General features: G+C 33.1%; 1 protein-coding gene across 1 annotated transcript; it reads left to right on the top strand.

The window, feature by feature from the left end:
* The first annotated feature begins 6,490 nt into the window (after positions 1 to 6,490).
* On the top strand, positions 6,491 to 7,447 carry LOC132054472 (premnaspirodiene oxygenase-like). The gene has a single exon (XM_059446475.1). The coding sequence runs from the start codon at positions 6,699 to 6,701 to the stop codon at positions 7,233 to 7,235; it is 537 nt and encodes a 178-aa protein (XP_059302458.1). The 5' UTR covers positions 6,491 to 6,698; the 3' UTR covers positions 7,236 to 7,447.
* Positions 7,448 to 12,870: the final 5,423 nt, after the last annotated feature.

The following is a 12,870-nucleotide window of genomic DNA, read 5'->3' as shown; positions in this document are numbered from 1 at the left end:
ATGGTTTCTTCATTGATTTGCCTAAGCAGGATAAAGACAACATTGATATTAGTAAGAATAATGCTCAAATCCAAATTTCTAGAAGCAAAGATAAAGACAAGAGAGAGATTGATAATAAAGAAGAAGCTGAGATATCCACAGATCAAACTCATATAAGTGATACTGTGGAGATTTAGAATATCAATGAAACTCATGTTGATGGAGAAGTTCAAATGGATAAGATGGATACCAGGAAGGAGAAGAATGATGAGGTGGAAGAAGGAGAAATCATTTCCCCTACTGCTGCTAGTTCTTCTAGTCTACCTTCTTATATAAAAAATAATGAAGGCATTCAACTTTTTGTGGATCTCAACTGTGAACCTGATCTAAGAGTACAGAATGATACAGAGAATATCAGTCAAACCAAGGTGGATATGAATGATAAGAGAAGAACCAAGAACTCTGAATGTGAACAATAAGAATCAACATCACAGAAGAAGAAAGTTGCAAAAACATACTGCTAGTTTGAGAACGGTCTCTGAGGAATTCAGAATACAAGAAAGTAGGGATACGGTGACATTTATTTGGTGACATTTGAAATAAATGTCGGAAAATAAAGAATTTCTTGACATTTATGAACAAATGTCGTAAAAAAATTGACATTTGATGTCAAATGTCATAAAAACAACGACATTTGGTGCGAAATGTCACTCAAATAACGACACTTGTTGTAAAATGTCATTGTTTCTAACGACATTTAGTGAAAATGTCGCTAAAATAATGACATTTGATACAAATGTCAAATATATGATGACATTTGTTGCAAAATGTGGTTAATTTTAACGACATTATTTAGCGAAAATGTCGTTAAAACAATGATACAAAATGTCGAATCTATTATGACATTTGTTGCAAAATGTCGTTGTTTGGGAAAATGACGTTAAAACATTTACATATGATACAAATGTTGAATATATTATGACAATTGTTTCAAATGTCATATTATTAGTCGCTAATTACCGATATTTACATCCAATATTGGAAATTTAAACCTTTTTAAATTATTCATCACCCTTTAGAAGGCAAAGGTCCAAATTTACCCCTGGAGTATACGATTTAGAGCAAATTTACCTTACGTTAAAAATATGTCTCATTTTTACCCTCGTTGTTATCAAAATAACTCTATTTTGCCCTTACAGGCTAACGACAACAACATATATAAAGGGAAAATTTGATCATTCATAACATTGAAGGACCAATTCGGATTATTCGAAAAGTTCAAAGGCAAATTAATTGAAAATTTAAACCTACACTCTGAATAATTTATTTAAATCCAACTGTAGGTAATTAAGAAGTAACTAACTATGAATAACATTTCAAAGAGGATAAATACATGTCTGAGTACACCAATTTAGTTAATTTAACGTATGAACCCTTTTTTTCTTTAATTCTAACTTAATTATGATTTTTTAATTATTTTTTGACATACATTATTTGATTTATCCAAACCAAATTTGAAATAATTGCTATATCAATTTGTAGGAAATCTTCGGTTAAAGCAACCAAATATTATTTGCTTATGGTTAGGAGAGAAGTAAAATAATTTGCCTTTGAGTTGTGTGAATGATCCGAATTTTCCCTAGATACCATCTTCGTGGCGCAATGCTCTACGTGAATCCACAGTTGAAGGACATCATACAAAAGTCATACAATTAGGACCTCGATATGGTCTTATTTTATTTATTGTATCCAAGGTTATCTTCTTTTTGGGCTCTTCTCATTCTTCTTTGACACCTACGGTAGAGATCGGAGTTATTTGACCCCTTGAACTTACAAACGGCGTAAGTTTACCCTTTATGATGTTGTCGTAAGCCCAAAAGGACAAGATTGAGACATTTTGGTTTGGTCAAGGATAAAAAGAAGACATTTTTTTAACAAAGAGTAAAACTTCTCTAAATCGTATAGTCCAGGGATATATTTGAGCCTTTGCCCTTCTTTATATTTAACTCTAAGAAAAATTATTGGAAACATAAATATTAATAGTAATTATATAATTTATAACAAGTGAGTTTGGAACTAAAAATGTGGTTAAAACTATTTTCTTAAGTTAGTTAAAATAAATTATATAATCATAACAATAGAACTACTGAAAATTTCAAACAATGAGAAAAAGTATTATTGAATATTTGGGTTTTTTAAAAGTAACTAGTATTAGTATAAGCATAATTGCAAATAATATTTAAAGAATGTTAATCATTTTAAAATTATCATTTAACTTCAATTAAATAAGCAAAATTTTTATTAATGTTATGCTCTATTACAATTTTAATAACTTAATAATTATTATAAATCTAATTAACATTAACAACTAAGAATTTAGTATAAATTAAAATAGGAGCACAAAGACTAGCAATATCATAATTAAATATAAAAAAAAAGGCATTACATGTGAGTTTTAGTTATAGTTTAAATAGCTATGTAATTATAGTCATCGATAAATTAGTAGACTTAATATTTGTTGCTAAATACTTTAATTACTTTTTGACAAACATATTTCAGAATCATTTATTTTCATGAAAATAGTTAATTGTTCTATTCTATTTCATGTAACGTTTAAATTCATATTATTATTATTATTATTGTCTATTTTATAGGTAATTATACTTAGCCATAATTTTACTACATTTAGTTACAGCTAATAGTACTTGTGTATAAAAGGTAAAAAGACAAATAGAGATATAAATCAAGAAAAGGGTGCCTATTGGCGAAGCACAAAAATTCCCAAAACCTAGCCGTCGCTTCCTTTGCTTCTCCCACCGCCACACCCATCCATCCCCTTCCAGGGGCGGATTTAGCTTAGTATATGGGGGTTCCCAGAACCCCCATGTATTTGTTCGGATCCTGTATTTGTATTAAAAAATTCAGTAAATATATATCAAATACGACTTGGGAACCCACAAGCATAACCATTCTCTTTATATTTTTTAATTTGATATGGGTTGAAACCCACAAGCATCAAATCCTGAATCCGCCTCTGTCCCCTTCTTCCCGCTTTAAAATCCCTCTATTTTCAGTTTCTACCACTACAATTATCCCTCTGTTAGAACCTGAAAAAATCCTAATATTTTGATCGCCGACTATACTAGTGAATTCCATTATGTGTCCTATATATGTGAATTCTATATTATCTAGATCTTTCTCATTGCAAATTTAATTTCTTATCAGGTGAACATAATCAAGAAGACTGGAGACGACACAAACAAAAAGTAGGTAAGTTTACGAAAATAACAAGATACATTTTTCTTTATTATATTATGTTAGTTATAACTTTTTATATGTGAACTTCTTGTGCAGCATTTTCGAAGGGAGAGAGATCAATTATTGACAACGAATTGCTTGCGGAGCTTAGGAGTGATCTTGATGTAGTCAGATGTGAAACTATTATTGTTGATGATTCAATTAGGTTTAAATTTCACTTGAGAGAGAACAAATAATTTGATTTGACATTATTTAATTTGTTCATACTTATATATTGTTAATTTGTTCTGTGGTTACGCTATTAAAAGGTATTTACTTTACATATATTTCATGTTTCTAAAGATTGACAATTATGAAGGTACAAATTGAATATAAATATGCCATGATAAAATAGATATAAATTTGGACCTAATATTAATTGAAATGTTGAAAATTGTACTGTGAAATTCACACTTTTTTTATTGATAAAATAAGTATAAATGTCATAAATTTATTTTATTGATATTGACCAAAACATCAAATTTAAATATGACATTTTACAAATGTCACACGTAAATGTTGTAAGTTTTTTACCAACATTAATAAATGTCAAGAACTTTAAGTCACATTTTATATATGTCATAAATAAATGCCATTTATTTCTTACCAACATTTATCTAAATGTTGGAAAATTTAAGTGACATTTTATATATGTCGTAAATAAGTGTCGTTTATTTCTTACCAACATTTATCTAAATGTCAAAAAATTTAAGTGACATTTTATATATGTCGTAAATAAATGTCGTTTATTTCTTATCGACACTTACCTAAATGTTGGGAAATTCCCGACACTCAAATTTACGACATTTGACGCAAATGTAAATTAAATGTCGGTAAACGAATTTGTGACATTTAAACAACTTAAGACAACATTTATATAGTGTCGTCGTATCTCTACTTTCTTGTAGTAACTAACAGGAAAGATGATCCAGACTTCAAACTGAGTCAAGGAAGCTTAGTTTCTACTGATTCTAGAGGAAGGAGTAGGAACAAGAAGAAAAGAAAATCCACAAGACAAAAGTCTAATCCCAAATCTAAAGGAAATGGAAAAGGACAAAGACAAAGTGCCCCACCCCTATCTATTCCATGATCAGTGCCATTTTTTGGAATATTAGGGGAATAAGGACAAAAAAATCATTTCTCAGACTCAAAATTCTTGTCAACATCAATAAAGTGATTTTTGCAGCTCCATATGAACCCTTTATGGATATGAACAAGATAGATGGTTATGAACGATATTTTGGTTTTCACCATTTTTTAGCCAATACCAATGGTCAAATATGGTGCTTCTGGAAAGGTCTTGACAACATCACTATTGTTGCTAATACTGATCAGTAACTTACTCTTAAGATGAAAGATAGTCCCAATGATAATGGAACCTTTGTGACTGCAGTGTATGCCAAATGTACACAAGAAGAAAGGGAAGATCTATGGGATAACATCACAAATATGTATAGTCTCATTAATTGACCATGGTGCATGGGAGGTGACTTTAATGTCATCATGGATCCTGATGAAAAACTTGATGGTTTACCTCATATAATGAGTAAGAGTATGGCCTTTATCAATTGTATGGAGTCTTGTGGTTTGAGTGACTTAGGTTTTACAATACCTAAATACACTTGGTGTAACTACTGGAGACCTAACAAATGAATATGGATGAGACTAGATAGAATCTTGATAAATGATAATTGGGCCCTCCAAAATCAGAACAACAATGTCAAGCTCCTGTCTAGATCAGGTTCTGATCATAGAGCACTTATGCTCAAATGTAAAAATGACCAACAAGGTCACACCAAATATTTCAAGTTCCTAAATTTTTAGGTTGATCAAGATAGCTTCATGGAGACTGTCCAAACTTCTTGGAATGAAGAGGTAAGGGGCAACCCCATGTGGAGATTACAATGTAAGATGAAGAAACTAAGCAAAGTTCTCAGTAAATGGTCTAGAGATCAGATTGGGAATATTCATGAGCAAGTTCAAGACCGGGAAGCCAAGATAGAAATATTAGAAAAACTGGATATCATGCACAACACAAAATAAGGAAGGGTGGATCTCAATAGCGGATATGCAGAATATACAAGATGGCTCAACATGCAGGATTCTCTACTCAGGCAGAAAACTAAGCTTAGATGGGGACAAGAACACTAAATACTTTCATAGTGTTCTAAGAAGTAGGAGAAAAAGACTGCAAATACAAAGGATCAAAAATTACAGAGGGGGATGGGTTCAAGGTGATGACAATGTTGCCAAAGCTACTATTAAGTTCTATAAGATACAGTTCAATCTTGAACTGCTTGAAAGAAATAGCAGAATTTTGGATTGCATTCCCAGTAAAGTCATTGATGAAGACAACCATATGTTAACTAAATTACCAGATGAGGAGAAAATTCAACAAGTTGTATTCAATATGAGCGAGGATAGATAAGCATATCCAGATGTTTACAATGGTATGTTTTTCCAAACCTGTTGGCTTATTATTAAAAATGATATAATTGCTTTTGTTCATGACTTCTTTGCTGGAAAATCTTTGACTAAGTTTCTCATACTTGCCTTACTTTGATTCCCAAAACTGAATCTCCAACTCCTTTTGCTGAATAAGCTTGAGTAACTTCACTAGTAAAATTATTTCAAAGATCCTTGCCAGTAGACTTAATCCATTATTGTCAAAACTGATTTCTGAAAATCAAAGTGGATTTGTCTCTGGTAGATCAATCACAGATAATTTGATGCTCACTCAATAGATAGTCCATGGTATTTCTAAGGACAATAAAGGAGGAAATGTTGTTTTAAAATTGGATATGGATAAAGCTTATGACAGGTTATCATGGTCTTTTTTTTTTTTTAAGTTTTAAACAGATTTGGTTTTAGTAACGAATGGACTGCCTTTATTTGGAGAAGAATATCTAATGTATGGTATTCTATTATCATCAATGGAACTAGACATGATTTTTTCAATTCTTCTCAAGGTCTTAAACAAGGTGATCCTGTATCACCTTCTCTTTTCATTATTGTTGCTGAAGTGCTTTCTAGGTCCCTTAATAACTTGCTGCATGATCAAAATTTTATCCCTTTCTCAATGCATAAAAATGGTCCTCAGATCACACACCTAGCCTATGCTGATGGTATTGTTATCTTCAGCAGTGGCAATTCAAAGTCCATTAAGCTGGTTATAAAACAAATTAGGAACTATGAAATTTCCTTTGGTTCCCTCAAAAGCTACTTGATTCACATGAACCTGTAGATATATGGCTAGATCCACCATTGTGTCCAAGTGCATTCTCCAAGTTGGCATTTTATAGCTCTAGACCCTCTTATGGTTTCTCTAACACTTAGGTACACAATTTTTTTTGTTTTTATGTCTTACCTTACGTAAGAATTTATTGGATTATTTTATTTATTTGTTGATGTAGGACATCTTTATGGCTGGATTTGAATCTTCATCTACAGTTGTTATTTGGGCATTGGCAGAAATGATAAAGAACCCATATGTTATGGCCAAGGCTCAAAAGGAAGTGAGACAAGTTTTTAAGGGAAAACAAATATATGGTGAAGAAGATCTCAAAAAGTTGACATACCTAAAGTTAGTGATTAAGGAATCACTAAGGCTACATCCGCCGGCTCCTCTAATCGCGCCTAGGGAATGTAGAGAGGAAACAAATATTAAAGGATATACCATACCTCTTAAGACTAGAGTACTAGTTAATGCATGGGCAGTTGCAAGAGATCCCGAAAGTTGGGATGATCCTGAAAGTTTTATACCAGAGAGATTTGAAAACTCTTCTATTGATTTTACAGGAAATCACTTTGAGTTTATTCCATTTGGTGCAGGAAGAAGGATGTGTCCAGGAATGTTATTCGGTTTAGCTAATGTTACATATTCTCTGGCTCAATTACTCTACCACTTTGACTGGGAACCCCCAAATGGAACTAATCCCAAAGACTTTGGATATGACTGAAACACATGGATTAACTGCAGGGAAAAAGAAAGATCTATATTTAATTGGCACAGAGCATAGAGACAACTAAGAATTTTGATGTTTTGCTTGAATGGTGAACGTCAATGCAGCCTATGTAGTTTTCCATCTCCTTATCTCTTGGTTTAAGTATGTGTGCGACCCCTGTTACAAGTAAACTGATGTTCTGTTTTTCCCTTGTTAGGACATATTCTCATTCAGTGTATTTAGAATTTTGACTTAAAATGTTCAATTTGCATCTTTCTTTACAATTTTATGAATGTTTAGTTACTAGTTGTGTGATTCACTCGATAGAGGTAGTTTGTCGGGTGTCAATCACGTGCCCCTACTTTCGGATTGTAACAAGGTATCTGGTCAAAACACCAGCAACTTGAAGCCACTTTTCGCTGGCCGGCCCTGATCTCATTTCAATTAGAAAAGTGAATCAATCTATTAAAGAGAGAATTTCTTCTTCTTGAGTTCTATTTAAACGAAATTGTTCAGGACTATAGAAAGAAAATTCAAGAATGAATGACAGACAGAGTTTCGGCAACTCTTGAACATGTACTTTGCAAAAGAGTTTAAGTTTTGTGTACTGTCAGTATATAAATTTTCTATTGCAGGTTACCGATTATTTTTAAGTATTTTTTTCCTTTTTCTAAAAATTGAAAAGAAAAAAGTGCTATATGCACTGTCTCTCTAAATCTTCCGTTTGAATCGGTCTCTCCTCCAAACCTTCCTTCCATGTTATCGATTCTTTTTAACTATATGATGTGATCTGGACTGGAAATTGGAAATTACAGCTAAGCTAAGACTAAGAAAGAAGAAGAAAACAGTAGGAATTTCATTCATAATAATAAAAGGCCAAACTGATCACTACATAAAGCACCCTAAAGTGTGAGGGCTAAAAAGATAATTGCTAACATCGAAATTGGACTAATGTGTAATTATAGTAACTTCTACTTAAAACTGTGGGGACTAATCTGTAAGCAACAAAACTTATTAACTAACTCATCATTCCCCCAACTGAAATGAAGTACTCCTCCGCAAGCCTTAAGTACTATAACTCTTATGCACATAGTTACCAGCTGAATTACAGAACATATCAATACCTCCCCGTTAAAAATCTCCTTGTCCTCATGGCACAAAAGAGGGAAAACAAACTTTCAAAGCATTGAAATCCTCCAAGTAGCATCCGAAACAGGAAATTGATCCCATTCAACAAGGAACTGAACAATAGCTTCTTCTTTTTTTAAGCAAATCCACTAGGCGAGGTGCCTAGGGCTAGTTTTTTATTTATATAATAAAAGCGAAACGCAAAGGAAAAGTACAATCAAGGGGGCTAGGCCTTAACTTGCTAATCCTATTGAGGCGTAAAAAACCTCTACTAACTAACATGCATGTAAAAAGTAAGAAGAAGAAAGCACTAAATATTATATGATCATCACAGAGTTTACAGCACACTCTATGACGATATTCCCTTTCTGAACTATTCTTTTATCAAGCACTTTGACTAGATTTGGACAACAAGGACTAGAGAGGTTCACCACAGGTGGATGACAGATCTGATCAGGTAGAGCATAGCAGGGTTTCAATAGGGAGACATAAAAGGTAGGGTGAAGAAGTAACTCAGGCGGGAGAGCAAGCTTATAGGCCAGTGTCAATCTTTTTAAGGATCAAATAGGGCCTATAGTACTTGTGAGAAAGTTTGTTGAAGTGATTAGTGGACATAGTAATCTGTCTGTGAGGTTGAATTTTAAAGAACACCTAATCTCCTTCCTAGAAATTCTTATCAGATGTCTTCTAATTGGCTAATGCAATCATCCTTTACTGAGCTCTAAAAGGGCAGCCCGGTGTACTACGCTCCCGCTATGCGCAAGGTCCGGGGAAGGGCCGGACCACAAGGGTTTATTGTACGCAACTTTACCTTGCATTTCTGCAAGAGGTTGTTTCCACGGCTCGAACTTGTGACCTCCTGGTCACATCATAGCAACTTTACCAGTTACTTCAAGGCTCCCTTTCCCTTTACTGAGCTCTAGTAATGTGAAATTTGAGCAACTGTTGTTTGGTTTCCCTAGTAACCAGACTCCTATCCACCTCTGCTACTTCAGAGTCCCCAGATACATAAGGAAGGTGTATGGGAGGTGGTTGACCATAAAGAGCCTCAAATGGTGTGGTTTGTGATAACAATACGGATAGCAGAAGACTTTAAAATTAGAAGTTAGAAAGAGAGAAGGATTGATTCTTGATAGAGAAGAACACAAGTTCAAGTATTTGATACTTGAAACCTTGTTAGATAGTAAAAGAAGCAGTTGAACCAATTAAGAAGAAGAAGAAAATGAGGGAGGGAACTCAAACGAGGAATTTTACCATTGAAGGATCCAAGTTACAATTCAAAATAAAACAAAAAGGGCGAACCCTAAAGAGAATCTCAAAGGTCTCCACAAGCCACAAGGCTAATAATATTAATATTCATCAAACTTGGTTACAATGAAGAAGAAAACATCCCTTTATATAGGAGTCTAGAAAGAGTTGTCATCCCCTTGAAATTAGCAATGGAATAGTCAAACTAAATTAAATAAGATGCAATTTCCGAGGTGCATAGAAGACTACCAATTATTTGTTCCAAAGTGCACTAAAAAACACCAACACTTGTCTCAAGGTGCATAGAAGACCACCAACACTTTGTTCAATAAAGTATTAAATGCGGTCAACATAGCATTAAATGATCTTCTAGAAACACTAGTTTTAGTTGTTGGATTTTCTCCTTTGGGGGCTGATTTTGGCCTCATTCCATCTCATATTGGACTTTAATTTAGGGCCTCCAAATAGATGTATGACTTGAGCAAAATATCTTGATTGGGCTGGAGCTTTTCTTCCATCAGAAGACACTTTTTCATTACTAATTGAAGCCCATTAAAGTGTCTTGGAATTCTCCGGTCTGCAATGGTGTTAAGCCTTCGTGGATGCTATCATTATCCCCCTCTTATAGAAGATTCGTCCTGAATCTTGGTGGTGACCTTATTTGCTCCTTAATGCATTTGAGCCTCCATGGTTGCTATCATTCTTCCCCTCTTAAAGATGATTCATCCTCGAATCTTGATATTGTCTTGCAACCAACATGATAATCAGAATAAGTAGAAAACACAACAACCACTTGGTAAGAAAAACACAAGGTAGTGACCATGCAACCATTTAACCCACTTGATTTTTTAATGCACAAACACTCCTTTAAAATATCCAAGTATAGCATCAGTTAACAGGAAAATTTAATCACCAACACAAGCACTAAAAAAACACAATTCATAAGCTCTTTAAACTGTAGAGGGTCATTAGCTAGACCAAAAGCGTATGAATACTAGGAAAACATACCATAATTTCTCTTGGTAAATAACTTAACCTCACCATTAGATAAACCATAATCAAGATATGGATAAAAAGTAATTTCCTCAAGAAGTGGCTTGGAATGAACCTGCAAAAAGGATCTACAAAACAAGATAAAGGTATTGTGCAGTTAGCAACATGTGAGCACTTATCCTTTTCCACAGTTGACCAACAACATTCTGAATTTTGCTCAACTTCCCTAATATCTAAGACGCCAAAAACTTCATGTGTCTCATTATCTTCATTGGGAACTTCATCATATTTTCTTCCTTCATTGGTATCCCAAAGTGGAAAAAAAACGTACTGCAAACTCAATGGATTATCAAACACTTTAACACCTTGACCAATGAGATTGTCTTATTCAAGTAAGGTGTCATCATCTTCTATACAAGGTTTAGCCTTAATTTTCTGCATGAAAGGATATATAAGACTAAAACAAGAAAGAGTTAGTGGATTGTCATATGAACAAGATTCATCCTCTCTCAAATTCCCTTGAATTTTTTCACTCAACTTATCTTGTCCCTCACTTTCATCATATTGTGGCAAATTGCTTACGTGAGAAGAACAACAAAAAAGGTTAGGTTCATTTCCAATTTGAGTTATACCTTCACTTAAAACTCTTGATTCATCAAATTGTGGCACAAGTTCATTTTTGTTTGCATCGACAAATAGATCATCGATAAGGCATACCACATGAGATCATCTTCAATGTATAATGTTAAAGAAGAGCTCCATAAAGGTCTATTTAATTTTTATTATTTACTTATCTTTCCTTTTTTCAGGGTGTCGTTATTTGGTACTTTTGTTGTTCCCAACTTCGGTTCGAAGGTATGTACAGGTTGGAAAAGAATCGGAGCTGAAAAGTGATATTGCCATTGCTCTCGAGTATTTTCATTTTAGATTGGATTTGTAAGGTTTTGGTCCTGACTATCTATTTGACTTGACCAAGTTGATTTGTTTTCCTTCCTTGCAAAGTATTTATTCTATTTTCTCTTAGAGTTTGTTCACGCTCAAAGTATTGTAGTAACTGTTTCAAGAGCAGAGAAGTAGCAAAATTAAACAACTTTCAATAAGTGTAGTTTCTGTAAATGGAGTCTTTTCCTTTGTTTTGGTATTTCGCTGGAATGCACTTAACCGCTGCATCAAGTTATTTACCTTAAAAAAATTACATTAATTTAATTCATTCTTTTCTTCAAAATTGCAAGTTATTTATACAGAGTCAGTAACTAGAGATTGTCGGAGTTAACTGAGTCATGTTCTTCCCAATTGAGAGGAATATTCCTTGAGAACTCTTATTATTATGAACTTACAGAAACCATATGAGATGCTTCTATGTGGATTTAATTTTCATTTGCTTTTTTTCTTTTACATATTGCTTTTTCAACCAAAAAAAAAAAATCATATGTATGTCTGGCATATATTTGTTGCTTTCAATTTTTTCGATTGCATGTATTTAGAAGAAGTTTCACGATCGCGCAAAGCGCGGGTAAATTTACTAGTTTAAATATAATTGTAATGGGTTTTCGCCATAACACCTAACTGTGTAAGTAAATATTTGATAAAACATTTCATGCCATTGCCAATGATGACGGGAGAAGAATGAAAGTTATTTTAACCGAAAGAGTACTACTTACCAATAATTTTTTACTAAACATGGGAACATTTTATTATCGGTTTGTACTTCTATCCAAACATATAGCCCCTCTGTCTCATAATACTTGTCATGCATGTTCCAGTTTTTCGAGAGTCAAATAAGATTAATTTTGACCAGCATTTCAAGATATATTGATATGAGAAAAATTATAACTCATAGTACTTTGCTGGTAATTTTTTAATATCTAAATTGTAAATTTAAAATATAAATTAATCCAAGCCAATTTAATTTCAAAATTAGTCAAATTGACTCTCGACATTCGAAACATGACAACTAATATTGGACAAAGAGAACTACTATTTCTTTAGTAAATTAATTTCAGCACCTAAAAGTATTTCACAGTATGTAATGTTTACCAGTTACTTTTAACCACCTAATTCAAATATGTCACATAAATTCGAACTAACAAGATTATACTTTTAACAATTAGCAAGGAGCTTAGCGAACCCAAAATCAGATGTATCGGAGTTGGTGCGATGTGTTCTACAGTAACTCACAGCCCTATTATTTAAACACACGTAGATTAGTTTTCTTTATCACTTAACCAAAAAAAGAGAGATCGGTACTTGTTTTAGCTTTGCTTTACTACTAAAATAGCAA

Source organism: Lycium ferocissimum, chromosome 4 (assembly GCF_029784015.1).
Source record: "Lycium ferocissimum isolate CSIRO_LF1 chromosome 4, AGI_CSIRO_Lferr_CH_V1, whole genome shotgun sequence".
In the NCBI taxonomy this organism is placed as follows: Eukaryota; Viridiplantae; Streptophyta; class Magnoliopsida; order Solanales; family Solanaceae; genus Lycium; species Lycium ferocissimum.
The sequence above is the reverse complement of the archived record's forward strand: the minus strand, read 5'-3'. Positions and strand labels throughout refer to the sequence as shown.